The sequence below is a fragment of the Rousettus aegyptiacus genome, unplaced genomic scaffold (assembly GCF_014176215.1).
Source record: "Rousettus aegyptiacus isolate mRouAeg1 unplaced genomic scaffold, mRouAeg1.p scaffold_m13_p_15, whole genome shotgun sequence".
Classification (NCBI taxonomy): domain Eukaryota; kingdom Metazoa; phylum Chordata; class Mammalia; order Chiroptera; family Pteropodidae; genus Rousettus; species Rousettus aegyptiacus.
The window spans coordinates 25749607-25771364 of NW_023416290.1; the positions used below are offsets into that span (position 1 = coordinate 25749607).

Consider the following 21758-nt stretch of genomic DNA (forward strand, 5'->3'; position numbering starts at 1 on the left):
CCTTCACTATAAAACAACAACTACAAAAAGCCATCAATGTAATACTTGATAAAAGTTGATGATGTCCTATTTCTTATTGTGGAATTACTTTTCTCTTGTCATTGACTTAATTTGATTATACTAGTTTGTCAGCTCTTATGTCTGGGTTCTTTCAGTTGCAAAATATAGATAATGATAGTCTATGCAATTTAACAATCACATGCCAACAGCTTATCTCTTCTAAACAAGATGAACTAAGAGTTATATTTTCCCCCTATAACTTTGGAATAATAGGAAAGTTCAAGGTTTTTTGTCTGTCTTGTATTTTACAGGTGGCTTGTCTAATATCCTGCATTTTCGTCCTGACAGTCATTTATGCAATAGGACCTTTGCTTTACTGGCTGCCCATGGTACAGTAATGCATTTTTATGACCTATTTTTAAAATTTGCTTTTAATGAGAATTATCGTGTATTGAAATTTCTTAAAAGAGGAACTTCAATGATCCTAATGTGTCACCCATTAATGATTCATGCGTCATTCATGTGACAAAACTAATGGGTTAATGAAGGAGAGGTGGAAAAAAAATGGTGTTTGATAGGCAAAGAATGCGAGGGTACCATGACTATTTTCTAATTCTTAGGCTCTTGTATAAAAATACCATAGTGGAATTACATTTATCTTGTGCTCATTTGGAGAGTATAACTAGGCAATCTCTGTTACAAGAAATAGACTTTAGAAAAATTTCATCAGAACTTGAGCTGTTAAAAAAATGTGTGCTGGGCAAGAGAGTAGGGAACAGAATGCATCTTGCCACCTTTGGCATATCTTTATAAAAAGTGACTCAGAACACTAGTACCAGTGGTTCACCTTGCCTTTAGTAAGTCTGAGGCATGTTACACAAGTAAGATCCTGGTCCTCATAGAGCCAGAGAGAGTTTCAATCCTTTCTTGTTCTAATTCTTCATCTAGTGGAAATGATTTAATCTCACTAGATTAAATCATTTCCACTAGAGGATATTTCAATAATTAAGTTCACTTTTCAAGAGAGTTATAAATACCTTCAGATGAAACCATATAATTGATACTCAAGATAATTCTAAAGAAATACATGATATATTTGATTTTTGCAATCAACAAACTTCAAACAAATGGTTATAAATAATTATTATAAAGTTAAGAGGACAAGCAGCAATCATTATGACATTCACCCTTATCATTTATTTCTTTTTCCTTCTTCCTAATTTTTTAGAATGACACAAATTCTACCCTGTGATTTTCTAGAATTGTCATTATATTCCTGAAATAGGTTAGTCCTAAACAAAATAAACATTATTTTATTCTTCTAAATGGTGATTGCATTTCTCTAGTAAGTATTTTAAAAACAAATAAATAAAAAATAACTTTAGTCTTTGAAATTTAGATTAAAATCTTCATTTTGTTTGTTAATTGACATTTCTTATTTGTAGTGTGTTCTTGCAAGTATTATTGTCGTGGGACTGAAGGGAATGTTAATACAGTTTCGGGATTTAAAAAAATATTGGAATGTGGATAAAATAGATTGGGTAAGTAGAAATTTGACCTAAAATTTTCCTCTTTGGCTTAAACATATGTTATAAAATAACTTCTAATACTTTAATTTTAAGAAAATAAGTTTTAGCCATTTGAGACTTGTACACTTTACAAACTACCATTTACTTTTTCAAAATCCTAATAAAAACATTAAAATGTAAAATGTCTTTATTCTTATATGGCATGGAATTTTGTCAAATTTTGATTGATGTGTTGTTTGAGAACTTTTAAAGAAATGCTAACTAACATGAGTGGATTGGGGGTTCCTAATTTCTACTATGAACTGATTTTAACAGTTAAGCTAATCAAAGAAATGTAGACTAATAGAAATGCTACCATTTATAACATGTATGAAAAACCAGCATTAATTGCTAAGATATACGTACTACATTGATATGGGGTGAATATATTAATAGTGACCATATTCATTCTAAATACAAAATGTTCCATGAATTGTGTTTTAAATGGGTTACATTGAAAGGGTCGTTATGTAAATAGGATGTTGCCAACAACAGATTAAATTATACTGGAGAATGATAAAGTGAGGCTTCTCCTGACAGAAATGTTTACCCTACTGATCCTAGAGAAAAGCCTCTATGCAAGGACATCCAGAATTCTTTACCTCTTCACTATAGGTGAAGTATTTCATGAGTACCCTCTGTTTAGCTCTATTATGAAGTTCACCATAAATTTTCTATTTATTTCTTCTCCTTCAGATATTTTTGCTCTGAGACTTTGGGGGATTCTTTATGCTGGTGCTTACTTTCATATTCCTTCTAAGGCTTAATATTACTTAACTCCTACCAAAGTATAATGTTGGGTGTTGTGGGTAATACAAAGATGAATAAAGAACTACTTACCCCCTCCTGATATTTATGTTTGTTCAGGAAGCAGACACTTATGCAAAACATGCTACAACATGAACTAGATGCAGAAGTACAAACTTAGTGATGGGGGGAATTAGAGACTGGGACATTTAATTTGGACTGGGTTAATGTGAAAGACTCTCACAGCAGAGCTGAAATGTGACTTTAAGGGAATAGTATTTTTTAGACAGGCCAAGAGGCCAAAATTAGCCAGGCTACTAGAGGATTGTGACTTTTTAAAGGTGATATATGTGAGGTAGCACATGGAAATAGATGCACATTTAATCAATAAGCTATTTGATAATCCTATAATAAAGGTGCTTCTAAGAAACTCAATAATCACCTAAGAGGGAGCACATTACCATATATGAAGTGGAGAGATGTCACCAGAGGTTTATTCCAGGAAATTATGGGTAGAATATATAGTGTGGGGGTGGTAGTAAAAAACAGACAGGGTTGAAAAAGTTAAGAATGAGTTGGACTAGAAAAGATTGCTATGTCCTACAGAGAAGACTAGACTTCATCTTGAAGGGAGCGGGGTATCACTGAAAGGGGAAGTAGAGATATGATTTATGTATTAGAAAGGTTACTTATGTAATTTGAGGAAGATGAATCAAACTGATAAAGTATGCAGCAGTTGGAGCACTGCTTTAGTAATTCGGGCAAACAAATGAGGAAGACTTGAACCAAAATTAAAATCGTGAGATTCAAGAGGAGGAAGTAGATTTTAAAAACATTAAAAATGTTGCATTATTTAGCCCTCACCACTAATGCATCGTATAAAGTGCAGCAGTCTAGAATGACCTAAGTTTTTAGTTAGGAGCATCGCTGGAGGAAGATAACATCATTCACTAAGTTATAGAACATAGAATATTGTTTAAATGCATTTAGCGGTTACCTTTAGTCTTTTTTTTTTTTTTTTTTTTTTTTTTTTTTAATATAGGTTCTCATTCCTGAGTTATTTCCACTCATCGGTTTGTTTTCTGTATGTCATCATCAAGAATGCTCGTGTAGTTTATATTCGGAGCATGGTGAAAACAGCCACCTGTTTTCTTCTTATACTGGAAGAAAGTTTCTGACTGAGTCTAAAATGTTTCCCTCAGGACTTTTTAGACTTGGTATTACATTTAGGTATTGAAAGATAAGGCAGAGAAATCACATATCAACAGGATATTTTTTACTTATGGGAGTTTGTTTTTCTAAAGGCATGTCCAAGAGGCTCTTTCTTGCCTATGAAGTTTGGTATTAATAAGAATATTTCTTTTAGTTGAATACCTAGTATTAAATCTCTACGGAAGTGACATATCATCTTGATCTCAGAATCGATAATTACATAGAAAATTTTTTCCAAATAAATCTTTAAATATTTTTTCAAATCTACTTATTCTGTCCTGTTAATAAATTATGTATTTGTCAATTTTATTTTGTTTTTCTTCATATATATACATTTTCCCATAATTAGTGTGTGTGTGTGTGTGTGTGTGTGTGTGTGTGTGTGTGTGTATGGTTTCTCTGGACTTTTCACTGTATTTCTGATTATGTATTTCTAGCTACGAATATCCCATTTTTAGCTTTAAATTTGGCTTTTATCTCTGTAATGTTTTTAAATTAATTTATTTTAATTAGTTTCAAATATATAGTACATTGGTTAGACATTCATATAGTTTATAAAACTATCCCCCTAATTACTTCTTCTTTCCTCTGGTTTTCCACCTAACCAATATATTAATGCTAACTACATTCCCTATGCCATGCTCCCCATCCCCATGACCATCTCTCAACCTCTAATTTGTACTTCTTTAACCCTTCACCCCATTCTCCCACCCCCAATCTTCCTCCCCAAATTGTCCACTATATTTGTGTTCATTTATGATTGTTTTGTTCTTTTTGTTCCTTAGATACCACATATAAGTGAAACCATATGGTATTTATCTTTCTCTGTCTGACTCATTTTATACTGAGCATAATAACCTCTAGGTCCATCCATATCATTGTGAATGGTAGGATTTAATTTTTTTTAATGGCTGAGTACTATTCTATTGTATATATGAACTATAATTTCTTTATCTAATCATCTGCTGATGAGCATTTAGGTTGCTTCCATATCTTGACTATTTCTAAATTGTACTGCCATGAATATTGAGGTGCATAGATCATTACGAACTATTCTTTTGGTTTTCCTTGGATAAATACCAAGAAGGGCAATTGCTGGGTCAAAAGGTATATCCATTTTTAATTTGTTGAGAAACCTCCATACTGTTTTCCACAGTGGCTGTACTAATTTGGAATTCCACAAACAATGTATGAGGGTTTCCTTTTCTCCACATTTTCTCCAATACTTGTTGCTTTTTGATTTATTGATGATAGCCGTTCTGACAGGTGTGAGGTAATACCTCATCGTGGTTTTAATTTGCATGTCTCTGATGATTAGTGACCTCGAGCATCTTTTCATATGTCTATTAGTCATCTGTATTTTCTCTTTGAAGAAGTATCTGTTCAGATTTTTCTTACCTTTTTAAAATTGGAATGTTTGATTTTTGATTTTTTGTTCCTGAGTTGTATGAGTTTTTTATATACTTTGGATATTAACCTCTTACTAGATGTATCATAAGCAAATATTTTCTTCCAATTAGTGAGCTGTCTTTTTGTTTTGTTGATGGTTTCCTTTGCTGTACAAAAACTTTTTAGTTTGATGCAGTCCCATTTGTTTATTTATTCTTTTGTTTCCCTTGCCCAGGGAGATATATCCCCCCCCCCCAAAAAAAAGTTACTGTTAGTAATATCAGAGAGTTTACTGCTTATATTTTCTTCTAGAAGTTTTATGGTTTGGAGTCTCACACTTAAATCTTTAATTCATTTTGAGTCTATTCTCATATATGGTGTAAGAATGTATCTGTCCAATTTTCCCAACATCATTTATTGAAGAGACTGTCTTTACCCCATTGTATATTCTTTCCTCCTTTGTCGTATATTAAGTGAGTGTATAGATGAGGATTGATTTCCGAGCTCTCTAATCTATTCCATTGATCAATGTATCTCTTTTTATGCCAGAACTATCAGTTTTGATTATTGTAGCCTTGTAGTATAGTTTGATATAAGGTAGTGTAATACCTCCAAATTTGTTCTTATTTATCAAGATCACTGTTCTATTCAGGGTCTTTTATGGTTCCACATAAATTTTAGGATTATTTGTCCTAGTTCTCTGAAAAATACCATTGGTATTTTGATAGAAATTGCATTGAATCATAGATTGCTTTGAGTAGTATGGCCATTTTAATGATGTTGATTCTTCCTATCATGAGCACAGTATATGCTTCCATTTTTTTGTATCTTTCTCCGTTTCTTTTTCAATGACTTATGATTTTCTCAGAACAGGTCTTTTATCTCCTCGGTTAATTTGATTTCCTGGTGTTTTATAGTTTTCTATGCAATTGTACATGGGATTGTTTTCTTAATTTCTCTTTCCAAAAGTTCATCATTGGTGTATAAAAATGCTACTGACTTCTGAATATTTATTGCTACATTACTGAATTCATTGATCAGTTCTAATAGTGTTTTGGTGGAATCTTTAGGGTTCTCTCTATATAGTATCATGTCATTGGCAGATAACGAAAGTTTTACTTCTTTCTAATTTGGATATCTTTTATTTCTCTTTCTTGTCTGATTGCTGTGGCTAAGACTTCCAATACAATGTTGAAAAGGAGTTGTGAAAGTGGACATCCTTATCTTGTTCCTGATCTCAAAGAAAATGCCTTTAGCTATTCTCCATTGAGTATGATGTTAGCTATAGCTTTGTCATATATGGCATTTATAATGTTGAGGTATATCCCATCTATTCTCACTTTGCTGAGAAGTTTTTTTATCATAAACGTATTCTGGATTTTGTTGAACACTTTTTTTGTATCTATTGATATGATCATATAGTTTTTATTTTTTGATTTGTTAATGAGGTGTATCTCATGGATTAATCTGTGGACATTGTACCAACCTTGCATCCCAGGAATAAATCCAATTTGATCATAATAGATGATATTTTTAATGTATTACTGAACTCAGATTGCTAATATTCTGTTGAGGACTTTTGCATCAATATTTGTAAGAGATATTGGCTTATAGTTTTCTCTTTTTGTAATGTCTTTGGTTTTGGAATCAAGGTAATGGTGGCCTCATAAAAGGAGTTAGGAAACCTTCCTTCTTCTTTAATTTTTTGGATAAGTTTCAGAAGAATAAGTGCTAATTCTTCTTTGAATGTTCGGTAAAATTTGCCTATGAAGCTACCCAGTCCAGGATTTTTTTTTTTTTTTTTGTAAATTTTTGATTACTGATTCTATTTCATTGGTAGTATTTGGTCAGTTCAGATTTTCTGTTTCTTCTTGACTCAGTCTTGGGAGATTGTATATTTCTAGGAATCTGTTCATTTCTTTCAGATTGTCCAATTTGTTGGGATATTATTGCTCGTAGTATTGTCTTATGATTCTTTGTATTTCTGTGGCGTCTGTAGTTATGTCTCTTTTATTTCTGATTTTATTTAATTGAGTTCTCTCTCTTTTTTCCTTGATGAGTTTAGCTAAGGGTCTTTCAGTTTTGTTTATTCTTTCAAAATACCAGCTCTTGGTTTCATTGATCTTTTGTATTGTTTTTATAGACTCTATTTCATTTATTTCTGCTCCAATCTTTATTATTTCCTTCCTTCTATTCACTTTGGGCTTTGTTTGCTGTTCTTTTTCTAGTTCTTTTAAGTGTAAAGTTAGACTGCTTATTTGAGCTTTTTTCTTGTTTCGAATTTTGGTGTATTGCTATGAATTTCCCTCTGTGTCCCATAGATTTTGAATCATTGTCTTTTCATTTTCATTTGTTTCTAGCATCTTTTGATTTCCTCCTTGATCTCATTAATAACTCATTCATTGTTTAATAGCATGCTATTTAGCCTCCTGTGTTTGTGTATGTTTTAGTTTTTTTCTTGTAGTTGATTTCTAGTATGATCAAAGAAGACGGTTGATATTATTTCAAACTTCTTAAATTTATTGAAATTTGTTTTGTGTCCTAACATGTGGTCTATCCTAGAAAATGTTCCATGTGCAGTTGAAAAGAATATATATTTTACTGCTTTGGGGTAAAATGCTCTGAAAATATCATTAAATCCATTTGGTCTAGTGTGTCTTTTAGGTCTATTGTTTCCTTGTTGATTCTTTGCCTGGAAAATTTGTCCATTAATGTCAATGAGGTGTTAAAGTCTCCTACTATGAATATATGACCGTTGATCTCTCCTTTTATGTCAGTTAATAATTGCTTTATACATGTAAGTGCTTCTATGTTGGGTGCAAATATGTTTACTAAGGTTATGTCCTTTTGATTTATTGATCACTTTATCATTATGTAATGTCCTTTTTCTTTTGTTTTAAAGTCTATTTTATTTGATATAAGTATCACTACTCTGGCTTTTTTTTTTCATTTCCATTTACATGAAATATCTTTTTCTATCCCTTTACTTTCAGTCTGTGAGTATCATTTAAAGTGAAGAGAGTCTTTTGTAGACAGCATATGCATGGGTCTTGTTTTCTTATCCATTCGGGAACCCTATATCTTTTGATTGCTGCATTTAATCCATTTACATTTAAAGTAATTACTGATGTGTATATAGTTACTGCCATTTTATTATTTGTATATGTTATAAATATTTTCTTTTTTACCCTTCTCTTTTTATAGAAGTCCCTTTAACCTTTCTTGTAATACTGGCTTGTTGATGATGAGTTTCTTAAGCTTTTTTCTGTCTTGGAAACTCTTTATTTCACCTTCCATTTTAATCGAAAGCTTTGCTGCGTAGAGTATGTGTGGTTATAGATTCCTGCTTTTAATAACTTTGAATATTTCTTGCCAGTTCCTTCTGGCCTGCAAAGTTGCCATTGAAAAATCAGCAGACATTGTTGTGCGGGTACCCTTGTAAGTAACTAGCTGCCTTTCTCTTGCTGCTTTTAAGATTCTTTCTTTTTCTTCGAACTTTGGTGTTTTAATTATGATGTGTCTTGGTGTGGGTCTGTTTGAATTTCTCTTGTTTGGGACTCTTTGTGCTTCCTGAATTTGCATGTCTAATTTCTTTGCCAGTTTTCTGTCATAATTTCTTCAAATAGATTCTCGATCCCGTACTCTCTCTCTTCCGCTTCAGGTATTCCTGTGATCCGGATATTGTTATGCTTAATGTTGTTCCAAGGTCTCTTAAACTATCCTCATTAAATTTTCTTTCTTTCTTTTTTTCTGATTGGGTGTATTCTACTACCTTGTTTTTCAGTTTACTGATTCACTCTTCTGCTTCGTCCAATCTACTGTTGAATTATTCTAGCGCATTCTTCATTTCAGTTATTGTATTCGTCATTTCCGTCTGGTCCTTTTTTATAGTTTCTATGTCCTTTTTTATGCTTATTATCTCTCTGTTGAAGTTCTCATTGTGATCATCCATTTTATCTATAAGTTTGTTGAGCATCCTTATAACCATTATTTTGAACTCTGCCTCTGTTAGGTTGCTTGCCTCCATTTAATTTAGCTAATTTTCTGGACTTTTCCCTATTGTTCTATTTGTGGCATGTTTCTTTGTTTTCTCACTTTATTAGCCTCTCTGTGTTAATTTCTATTTGTCAGGAATATTTGTTTCCTCTCTCAGCCTTAGCCAGATGGCCTAATGTGGAAGGTGTCCCGTGTGGCCTAGTGTTACACTCTCTCTGACCCTCTATGCCAGGGGTACTGGATGTGATCTTTGTGTGAGTTATGTGTGATCTTCTGTTGTCACCAAACTTTTACTGTTGTTAATACATCGGTGGAGGGGTTTAATGCTAAGGCTGACTAATTCTGAGAATTGGCTGCACCCACAAAGTAAGAATTGCTGTGTGAGAGCTGACATCACAGAGTGAGATTTGCCCTAGTAGATTTGTGTATTTGTTGCAACCACCCTTTCTGTGTACTGATAATGGGGCTAGTCAGAAGTTGCTTTGTTGTGGTCTGGCGCCAGCTTCCAGATGTGTTAGTTCCATGGCCCTTTGGGAGATGCTCCACAGTTAGGCCATGGTCAGCTGCTGCTTTCGACTACTTAAGGTTACTTGATGGGAACTATAAAACAATCTGTAGATGGCTATTGCCTATGCTTGATCTACAGGTAAGTGGAAAAGACAATGTTGTAGGCAGCAGTCTAGTTATCTTCCATCCCTGACCTATGGCAGTTTAGGAGAGGGACCAGTGCTCCTCAAGGCCTGATACAGCCTGTCAGTTGCCTGAAAGTCTCTGAAACTGGATGAGCCTCTGGATGAAATGCATGTTGTGTGGTGCAGGGACCTAGGAAGTCTCCTGGGTTTATTGAGTAAATTTCCCCCTGCCACTGCAGTTCAGTTTATATGCCAGTGCTGTCTCTGTGGCTCCCTGTATAAATTTCCAATTGTAGTAGGGTCATCTGCTGCCCATCTTGGGCCTGAATGCATCTCTGGAGGGCAGGGCCAGCTACCTATCAATGTGCAGTGGGCACTTTGTGTATTGGATAGGGCAGAAACTCAGGGAGTCAAGGGCTGTCAGGCCAGTACAGATCCCTGTATTCTCCTCAAGAGATACTGCAGCTCATACAGGCAGCAGTGGTCTGCCCACAGCTATTCTCCCTGGAATGTGCTCACTGCACTAGCCAAGGTCTGTTGCTTACGCAGACTGCACAACCCCAGAACCAAGCAGGGCATGGAGGCTGCCTGTCAGTGAGCTCCAGGCATTTTGTGGCTTTGGTGAGGCAGTATCTCAGGGAGACAAGAACCATCAGACCAATACAGCCTCAGTTTTGGTGCAACTTTTGTGCCTGTGCATTCCTGCTGTAGTCACAGATCACAGTGAGACAGACTACCTTCTGGGGCAGTTCCACACATCCTTGCACTCCCCATACGCAATATTGTAACTCTTGCTGGCAGCAGAGGTCTGCCTGCCACTGATTTCCTTGCCTGCCCTGTGCTTGCCAATGTTTGTTGCCTGTGTGGATTGGGAGAGCCAGGGATGAGGGGCAGGGCTCTGGCAGTACACTCTCAATGGGCTGCCTGGGGGAAATTTTAGGATGGGGTGGGGTCTCAGAGAGACAATGGCAGTCAGATCAATACAGCCTCAGTCTTTCAGCAGCTTTGTAGCAGTCCCAGTTCCCGATGAAGTCCCAGATCACAGAAAGACCAGCTGCTGTCTGGTACTGGCCCATAGATCCCCAAGATCTGCCCAAGTTTGTGTTGGCAGCAGTGATCTGCCTGACCCTATCTTGGAAATATTGCTCACAGTTCTGACTGACAGCTGTAAATGCTTGGCCCTGCATCAGTTCAGGGCATGGAAGCCATCCAGCAACAAAAGTCCCAGGTAATCTGAAGGTTAGGTGGGGCATCCTGATCTCCTCAGGCCAGTGCTTCCTAATGGCCCTGTGAGAGGGGTCTGCATAGTCAAGCTGGAGTAGCCTGTAGATTGCCTGGTAGGGAGATTGGAATAGGCACAATGGTGACTACCCTTCCAGACCTTGTTCTGGTGCTAAGTAATGCAGACTTTCTCAGTATGAATCCTCTGTGAGCCTCTGTCCCACTTCCAGTGTCCTGGGTCACTGTTCACAGGTTAGAAAGCCTGTGTACAGGCCTTTCAAAGGGATGTTTAGGGTTTCAGTCTCCTTCCATCTTACCCAGATGGGCGGAATCCCCTCTGGTTCTTGCAGCAATATTTATTGGAATCTCCTCTTCCCTGGGCTAGGAAACTGGGCTGAGGACCCCCCAGATGAGACCAGGACAACCTCTCCCCTTCAGTAGAGCACCTGCAGCCTCACTTTCCCTCTCTGTGATTCTTTACCTCCTGCAGCTGTGAGTCCCGATTCTGGACTTTGCCCCTCCTACAGGCTTTGGTGTGACTTCTTTATGTTATCAGATGTAGGTGTTACAATCAGCTGGACTTCAGGTGATTCTCAATGTTGATTCTTTCATAATTTGGTTGCAATTTCAATGTAGACCTGGGAGGAGACAAACCCTACTTTAAATAGTCCACCATTTTTCTTCCCAATCTTTCTATCTCTGTAATGTTTTTATTTCTATCAAATTCCTTTCCTAAAATTTTCTAGCCTGCTTTTTTACCTCATTCATTCATTCATTCATTCATTTATGTGAGGCAACCCTTGGTTGACCTCACAGATTGCAAGGACCTTATCAGTTTACAATCCCTTATTTTTTATTTTTTACACATAGATGGTCTCCCCTCCAGTTACTAACTAGGCCTGACTCTGCTTAGTTTCTAAGATCAGATAGGGTCAGGTTGTTCAGGGTGACATGGCCATAGTCATTTTTTTTAAAAATATAGTTTCTTTTTGAAACTTCATATCTATTTTTGAGGAGTTTTTCTTCCCAAGATTATATTGCCTGTTACATGTCTAGACCTATCCTCTGTTTCATTTTTTTTCTTCCTTTCTCCATTTCTATTAATATATCCCTTACTTATTTCTGTATGATTCTAATGAATTTTAAATGAACCTAGCTATTTGCTGAAAATAATGGGGGAGGACAATAGGTAGCAAGTGAGGTATAACAGCCTATAGCTCTGATTTTTAGGTAGGTAATCTGAAGATTTGTTCCTGGTTGAAACAAGGCTTCACAGGCTCTCTGGTTGGTAAATTGCTTGTCTTCATTTTCTTTAGTTCTTTTGCTTGAGTTTTGTTCTATTCTTTTCTTTTGGGCATTTGTCTTTATCTTTCCACTTTGGTTGCATCCTTGGGTTTGGTTCTATGTATTAAGTAGGGCTGCTATGTCTTCAGTCTTGGTAGAGTGGCCTTATATAGTAGGTATGTTATGGGTCCCAGTGGCACAGTCTTTCATGGTCACCTGAGCTGGGTGTTTTAGGTGTGTCCTTTTTGTGAGTAGTGTGTGTCCTCCTTTGTAGTTGAGCCTCAGCTGCTGTTTGCTCATCATTGGGAGGGACTGGCCCTCAGGCTGATTGGTTGTGATGACTGGCCATGATCAATTGAGGAGCTGTTTTGCAGGGGCTGACCTTACAGAGCTGGGTTTGCTTTGACAGGGCTCTGGTGTCTGCCATTTCTAAGCTTTAGATGTGTTGTCCTCAGATGTGACCCTGAGTGTGGTACTCTGACTTAGACCAAAGCCAGCTATTGGGTGTGCAGGCCAGAGCCTCCCGAGAGGGGCCTTGCCACAGGCCAAGTTTAGTAGCAGACTTTTCCTTGCTTAATGCCACCTTGCATGAGCCACCAAACAATCCACAGATGGCTGCCTTCATGCTGTGCTTCAGATGTGCCTGGAGAGGCCAAGCCATGGCTGCCACTAGTCCCAGGCTTAGAGCTGCTTAGCAAGAGGTACAGGGCATACTGAGACAAGATCTTGCTTGTTTAGGTTTTGTGAACCTTTGAGAGATTCTAAGAAAGTCCACAGCATGAGCCTAGACAGGCAATGTGTATGGAAAATCCACTGGAAGCAGTTTAGGTAGGCCAACATGTCGGGAGGGGTGGGGTTTCAGGAAATCACCAGGGCAGGGTGACCAGTGTTAGCCATGTTGATAGAGACTCAGATATGACACCCTCCTGGGTCTGCAAGTCGAGTAGAAGAGAGCTTAACAAAAAACAATGCCCTTTGCCAGAACTCCTTTCTGGGAGAAAGCTGTCCCTCCATCCCTTGCCCTGAAGCCAAACAATTCAGTTTTCCTTTATATGTCTCCGTCTCTTTTTGAGGGATTAAAATCCCTCCCAATGATGGTAATTCTGTTTAGTTGTAATTTTGATGTGGTCTATTTCTTTAAAATTTCTATAGCTCAATAACAATTTTACTTTGAGTTGTAGATCAAAACCCTGTTGAGGTCACGAAAAAATAAGGATCCTAAATAGAGACCTGACTCATAGGCCTGAATTTGAGTAACTAAACAGTGGGATGGAATTCAGACCTACAGAAATTTAATAATATGGATCAATAACCAAAACAGATAGGCTAGCAGAGGCAAAGTAATTGAGTAACTGCTAAATCGTTCTTTATATTGATACATTTTCTGTAAGGAACAAGAGTTTATGTGTTCCCTACTAGAGGTCAACTTTGGAGTTAGCCTGTGTTTAGGGGCTGAGAGTACAAAATAAGGAAGGGATCAAGTGGGAACACATAATAAAAAAAATTAGGAGCCAAGGAAGTAACCAATTTTTTATAACTGTGACGACCAGCATTTGGATCTCTAATAAGAATTGTTACAGAATAGTGTTGAAATTTGTTTTAACCAAATACTGATCTGTTATTAATTCCTATTTGATATTTTTTTCAAAGCTATAAATGTAGCCCCAGGAAATAATTAAACATTATAACTCTGGCTTACAATAGATGATGTTGTAGGAGAGTAAATACTTTAAAAATTTTGAGTTACTCTGAAAAATAATGGCCTACAGGCTCTGTGGTTTTTAGAATGGCAGGGACCAGGAACCTCAGTTTCCTATGCTGTATTAAATTATGCATGTTGGTTAGGTGAAATTGGACTTAGAAAGCTTTCAGTGAGGTTAATTCTGTCACATTGAGGCAGGGTAAGTCAGCATTAAATGTTCAGTGAGAAGCAGAGCAATTATGGCAAGTCGAAGCAATGATCAAAAACTTGCAAGCTTGTTTTGTATATAATTAAGTAATGTAAGTAATACGTTAGGAAGGGAAAACATACCATATACAAATAGAAGATTCAAATGACTGTCTATGCACTTGAATAGACAACTGCATGACAGACTGAAGATGATGTAGTAAGTGCCAACCTAGCATTATATTTGTAGGCGATGGATCTTAACATGAGAGCACTTTAACTATATTTTCCCTTTTACTCTAGAATGTTTGTTTACTCTATATCAAAAGGAATTTTATGGATAAAACCCCCTCCATTTGCTTCCCAGTGCTTAGTTTTTGAAGAAAAAAAAAAGCCCATTGTTAAGCTCAGCGTAGATAAATAATACAAAAGACCCTTCGGAAACATTTGTTATACTCCATGCCCCAACATGCATGAGTACACACACACACGAATCTGTGCTATTTTAAGATTATATAGAAGTTTCTAATTCTATAATTTGTGTGTGGACTTAATTATGTTGTTGAAAATATCTTTAAGTGATAATATACCTATTTGGACAGAAGGATATTGACTTAGAATTGTATGCCTAAGTAAAGTGATTGAGATAATTATGGGGAAAAGAGAGAATTTAAAGATTTTGTTGGTTTCGTATTTTATAAATGCAGAATTTTGTGTTTATAAAATATATCTTTTTGAATTTCAGAAATTATTTTGCTTTCAAAATATTTTTTTTTTGCCAACAATAAACAGAAATGGCACTGATAATGCAATATCTTGTTACGAATTGCAATTTCAAGTGGTAAGCAAAACTATAATAATTTTTGAATTCCCACTTAATGAAAATAGAATTGCAATATTTTGAAATGTTCCCAAGAACTAAGTTAGTCCTGATTTTTTAGCTTTCGCAATTTCACGAGAAGTGGCCACTTGCCAAAATCATCATCATCGTAATCACCATCATCATCTTTATAATGGCTTATCTAAAAATGGCTTTGATCATGCTATTAGAATCCATTGTTTGAACATTAGGTTTTGAGTCTTATGTGTAATAAACTATGTTAGTTCTTTCTATAGCAATCCTAGAAAATCAAATATTATTAGGAACGAACAAAAATTCGCAAACAATTGCTTATAATATTATTACATTAAATGATAAACAGTGGGAAATTATAGCATATTTTGAACAATACAAATGAACCAACTCTTTACAGGCAATAGTTCAGGACTGAACTAAGAGTTGGCAGTGTCTAGAAATAAAATAATGTTACTTTTCTTCGCATCTGTTACTGAGAATCTGAGGGGACCAGGATTTGTTGCTGTGTCCCTGGGCTTCTGTTTATTATTTCATTAATAATAGATTTTTTGAGAGATTTGGTCACAGAAATGTGTAGGATAAAATTGTGATAAATTTAGGAATCATGAGAAAGACAAAAATACCAAAGGACTCACATTTTCTATTTTTGTTGTTGTTGTTGTTGTTGTTGTTGTTGTTGTTTCTCTTTCAGGGCATATGGGTCAGTACATATGTATTTACAATATGTTTTGCTGCCAACGTGGGACTGCTGTTTGGTGTTGTCTGTACCACAGCCATTGTGATTGGTCGCTTCCCAAAGTAAGATTGTATTTAAATGCTTTGTTTATTCTGACACTGCGGCAAAGCATATAGTGTTGTCAGTTACTTTTATCTCTGTGGAATGTATAGTACTACAATCTTATGTTTTATTTGGTATCAGAAAATTGGAGACAAAAAGAAAAGGTTTTTATCTACATGATATAGATAGATAGATAGATAGATAGATAGATAGATAGATAGATATAGATGATATAGATATATAATGTTGGTCTTAATGAAGAAAAATATTTTGTCAGCACTATAAAATAGAATATACAAAATCTATTGAAGTAAATAAATTAACCCTATTTCCATACACTGCATCACAGAGGTATTTTAAAATTTTTTTATTGTTTATTAGGGTCACATTGGTTAATACAATTATATAATTTTCAGGTGTACATAATAACTTGACATCTGAATATTCTATTGTGTGTTTACAACCCAACATCCAGTTTCCTTCAGCTACCATATATTTGATCCCCTTTATCCACTACACCCTCTCCTTAAACCTTATATTTGACCTCCTTTACCCCATCTGCCTCCCTGCTCCTTCCCCACCCCATTAGTAATCACTAGTCTATAGTCTTCTGGTAACCACTATCCTGTAGTTCATGCCCATGAGTCCACAGAAGTATTTTTAATTAGCTGAAGAGATATAATATGCAATGAGACACAAAACATATAACAATGTAATCATTTGGAAAATTAAATTCAGCAAGTTTAATTTTTCAGAAGTCATATTAATCTAGCTATATACTTTTTTGATAGATAATTTGTTGAAGAACACATTTTTTTTGGTCATTTTACTGACCATCTGTGAACCATTCCACTATTTTGACCAATGCTTTTTCTGTTTTCTCAGTGTTTATTATCTGATATTGGTTTTACTCACTTGTCATCCTTCCACTGACATTTTTTGTTAAATAATATAGTCTAAAAATTTTTTAAGTTTTACCTTTAGAGAGATTTTACAGAATACATCTGTGTAGATTCAGCATCTTGTTCTATCTTGTCACTGATTCCCTCTTTACTTTCTAAAACAAGATTTTCTCAACTACTATATACTGTATAGCTGCCTCTCTTGTAACTTTTCTTTTGTCAGTTCACCTCTTGTGGCTTGGATATATTGTAGCTAGGAGCCTAGATGGGGTAAATTACATTTTTAAATCTCTACTTAGGTGTTTCTGTTGTTACCCTCTATTACTGAGGATTCCAGAGAAATATGGATTCACCAATTTTTCATAAACAAATAGGATATAGGATCTTAACCATTTTAGATATGTTCCTATTGTTAAGATAAATTGCTTTATCCTTTTTACTTCTTCATAGTTAATGTAGTGAGTAGGATATGACATTTATTTTCTATCTGCCTTAATTCTAGAGCAAAGACTCTGAGTATAAAAAACATGAAAGAAATGGAATTTAAAGTGAAGACAGAAATGAATGAAGTAAGTTTAGTTTCCTTTTACTTTGTGCAATTGTTAACAATTTTTGTGGGTCAGATAGTTTTGAGATATCACTAGGAGCAAAAAAACTATGACATTTGAAAACACAGTATTTGTATTTTTAATAAATGTGAACTTTAAATGGTGTTAATGTAGCTACCATACATATGGCATTCAATATACAAAAAAAAAAAAACAATGGCACAAAAGCAACAAAAATCTTGTATTAGCATTCAGATAAGATGATACCATGGATTCAGTGCACAGTAGAATCATAGTCCAAATTAACTTAGGCATTTGGCAACCTCTTTTTCATTACCAAGTTACATAAAACAGTCAAACTAAACTAATAAGCTATTCCAAAATAAATGATGGAAGAAATATGGTATAGGAAAGGGAATAAGGCAAAGTTAGATAACAGTATTATTTTAAGGTGTATATTTTTATTTTTTGAGTTCCAGTCAAGATGGTGGAGTAGGAAAATGCTGTACTTACGAACTCTCATGACCACATCAAAATTACAATTAAACTATAAAGCAACTATAATCGATAATTTCCTGAAGTTAGGTTGAACAGAAGTTCTATAAGGATACACAGAAGAAGCCACTTTGAGACTGGTAAGAGGGGCAGAGAAGCAGAATGGGCTAGTCCCACAATCAGGTGTGGTAGTTAAAAATCTGGATGGATGTCTTAGCTTTGGAGGTTCCCCTTGAGGGACAAGGGGTTTCAGCCCCACACCAAGCTCTCCAGCCAAGAATTCCAGTGCAATAAAGGGAAGTCCATACATCTTCTGACAGTGAAAAACAATAGAGATTGTGGCTGAGTGTGATGGAGGGTGGCTCGAGACCCAGAGTTTTTTCTTAAATGGTCTATGCATGGACCTACTTACTGACAGACTCACTTCCTCTGAGTTATAGTGCTGGGGCTACAACCTGAAAGGTTCCAGGGATGTATGTGGAAGAACCAAATTATCTGGCATAAGAATGAGAGCTGGTGGGGCAGCTTTCTCCCAGATAGAAGTGTTGGCAGAAGCCATTGCTCCTTTTCTGAGTCCTCCCTCACCAAGCACTTGAACACAGGTGGGTACCATATCTGAGTTTCCATTAACCTGGCCAACACTTGTCTCCTTGCCCTGTAAATTCCCTAAGACCTCGTTCTACCAAACTGCAGGCCTACCCAAGCTGCTTTCAGTGGCTTTTCCATACGAACAACCTGTGTTGACCTATGCTGCAGACTTGTCTAAATCTCTCAAAGGTTTGAAAAACAGAAACATGCAGCATCTGACCTTTGCATGTCATATACCTCTTGCTGAGCAGCTCCTATCCTGGTGCTAGTGGCAGCTAGCCTTGGTTTAAGGCTTGGCTTCTCGAAGCACCTCCAAGACCAGCACAGGTGGTAGCCACCTTTGGATTGCTTGGTGACTTTTGGGCAGGGCACAGGCTGAGGCTGATCTTGGCCTGCAGTGAGACCCATTCTAGGAGATTCCAGGGCTGGCAAGCCAAGTGGCAAGCCTTGGACTCAGCATCACCTGGGGCTGCATCCAAGAATGGCACACCTAGAGGGCAGACTGAACAGACACCAGAGACCTGCTAAAGTAAATTCTTCCCTGTATAGTCAGCCCTACACTAGCTAGACCTCACAACCAATCAGCTCAAGGGTCAGTACCTCCAACTGAAGTGTAAATAGAAACCAAGTTTCAATTACAACAGGAGGACACATAAAACCCACTTAAGGGACACATCTGGAGCATTTGGCTCAGATAATCAGGAAAGACTATGCCACTGGGACCCATAGCACACCTACTATATAAGGCCACCCTACTAAGATCAGGAGACATAGAAGCTCCACTTAAAACATAGGATAAAAACACATGAAGGTAGGCAAAATGAGAAGGCAAAGAAAAGTGCCCCAAATGAAAGAATAGAACAAAACTCCAGTAAAAGAACCAAACAAAATGAAGGCAAGCAATTATTCAGATGCAGAGTTCAAACACTGATTATAAGGATGCTCAATGATTTCAGTGAGAACTTCAATGAAGAAATAAGAAACATAAAAAAGGAAAGAGAAAACATTAAAAAGAACCAGGTAGAAATGAAGAATACAATAACTGATGTGAAGAACATTAGAGGGAATTAATTAGATGAAGCAGAGACAACATCAAGTGTACCAACATTTACATCATAGGGGTACCAGAAGAAGAGAGAGAACAAGGAATTGAAATTCTATTTAAAGAAAACTTTTCTAACCTGGTGAAGAAAATAGACATACAAGCCCAGGAAGCACAGAGAGTCCCAAACAAGATGAACCCAAAGAGGACCACACATCATAATTAAAATGCCAAATTTAAAGACAAAGAGATACTCTTAAAAGCAGCAAGTGAAAAGCAGTTAGTTACCCACGAGGGAGCTCCCCTAAGACTGTAGCTTATTTCTCAACATATCTTTGCAGGCCAGAAGGAACTGGCATACAATACTCAAAGTAATGAAAAGCGAGTACCTACAACTAAGACTGCTCTACCTGACAAGGCTATCATTTAGAATCAAAGGAGAGATAAAAAGCTTCCTAGACAAGAAAAAGCTAAAGGAGTTCATCACTACCAAATCAGTATCAAAAGGAATGTTAAAGGGAATTCTTGAAGAAGAAGGAAAAAAATAAGGTCAAAATATTGAAATGGCAATAACTACATGCCTATCAGTAATTTCTTTAATATAAATGAACTAAATTCTTAAAACGTAGGGTGGATTAATTGATTAGAAAACAAGGTTCTTACATATGCTGCCTACAAGAGACTCACTTCAGATCAAAAACACACATAGACTGAAATTAAAGTGATGGAAAAAGATAATTCATAAAAATGGAAATGAAAAAATAATCTGAGGTACCAACCCTGACAAAATAAACCAAACAAAAGAGAAGGAAAGACCCAGCACTTTCACTTCTAGGTATTTATCTGAATAAATCCAAAACACTACTTTGAAAGGATATGTGCATCTATATTTTCATTGCAGCATTATTTGCAATAGCCAAGATATGGAGGTGACCTGGGCACCCATCAAAGGATAAATAAGTAAAGAAGAGTTGGGATATATATATATATATATATATATATATATATATATATATATATATACACACACACACACACACACACACACACACACACACATATATAAAGAAACATTGCTCAAGCATAAAAAAAGAATGAAATCTTAACATCAATAACTATATGAACGAACCTAAAATGTATTACAATAAGTGGAGTAAGTCAGGCAAGAAAGACAAATGTCATATAATTTTATTTACATTTGGAATCTAGAGAACATGATGAAGGAATAAAGAAAACAGGAATAAGCTCAGAGATTCAGAGAGCATTTTGATAGTTTGATAGTTACTAGATAGGGCATTGGGGGGATCGTGAAGTGGCAATGGGAATTAAGAGATACAAATTGGTAGTTACAAAATAGTCATGGGAATGTATAGTATAGCATGGGAAATATAGTCAGTAGTATTGTAATAATATAAAATATAGTCAGTAGTATTGTAATAATATAAAATATAGTCAGTAGTATTGTAGTATGGAGTCAGATGGGCACTAGACTTATCAGGTTTATCACTCAGAAATTATATAAATGAATAATCACTATGTTGTACACCTGAAACTAATATAACATTCTATGTCAACTGTAATTGAAAAAAAATATTTGACATACAATATTATATTATTTTCAAGTTATAACATATGATTAATTATTTATAAAACTTAGAAGGTAATCACCCCAATAAGTCTTGTACACATCTGACACCATATATAGTTATTACAATACTATTGACTATATTCCTTATGTTGTACTTTACATCCCCATGACTGCTTTTACAACTGGCATTTTACACATCTTAATCTCTCCCTCCTTTTCATGCATTCCCCAAAATCCACTTTCATCTGGTAACAACCAAAATGTTCTCTGGATGTATGAGTTTGTTTCTATTTCATTTGTTCATTTATTTATTTTTTTTAGATTTCACATATAAGTGAAATAATATAATGTTTATCATTCTCTGACTTATTTCACTCATCATAACATTCTCTAGGTTCATCCACATTGTCACAAACAACAAAGTGTTATTTATTTTTTATGGCTGAGTAACATTCCTTTGTATATATATATACCACTGCTTTTGTACTCATTTATCAATGGACACTTAAGTTGCTTGTATATTTTGGCTATTGTAAATAATGCTGCAATAAACATATAGGTGAATACATGGAAGTGCTGTCCTTTTCTCTTGTTTTAAAGTCTATTTTGTCTGGCATAAATATTACTATTCAAGCTTTTTCTGTTTTGTTTTTATTTTCATAAAATATCTCTTTCCATCAATTTACTTTCAGTCTATATGAGTTTTTCCACCTGAAGTGGGTCTTTTGTAGGCAGCCTATGCAAGGGTAGTGTTTTCTTATCTATTCAGCCACATGATATTTTTGATTGGAGCATTTAATTCATTTACATTAAAGTAATTATTGATAGTCGTGTAGTTACTGCCATTCCTATTGACTTATTTTTAATTCTTCAAGAAGTTTCTTTAACATTTCTTTTAATGCTAGTTTGGTGGTGATGATGAACTTTAGTTTTTCTTGTGTGGGGAGCTCTTTATCTCTCCTTTAATTTTAAATTATAACTTTGCCAAGTAGAGTACTCTTGGTTGTAGGTCCTTGTTTTTCAT

General features: G+C 35.6%; 1 protein-coding gene across 1 annotated transcript in view; it reads left to right on the top strand.

Moving 5' to 3' along the window:
- SLC26A7 (solute carrier family 26 member 7) overlaps positions 1-21758 on the top strand; it is a 113479-nt gene that overhangs the window by 66933 nt on the left and 24788 nt on the right. Inside the window, exons 9-12 of the mRNA XM_016147812.2 lie at positions 312-389; positions 1446-1541; positions 15485-15591; positions 16976-17042. Of these exons, the coding sequence (XP_016003298.2) occupies positions 312-389; positions 1446-1541; positions 15485-15591; positions 16976-17042 (348 nt within the window). The remainder of the gene's footprint in view (positions 1-311; positions 390-1445; positions 1542-15484; positions 15592-16975; positions 17043-21758) is intronic.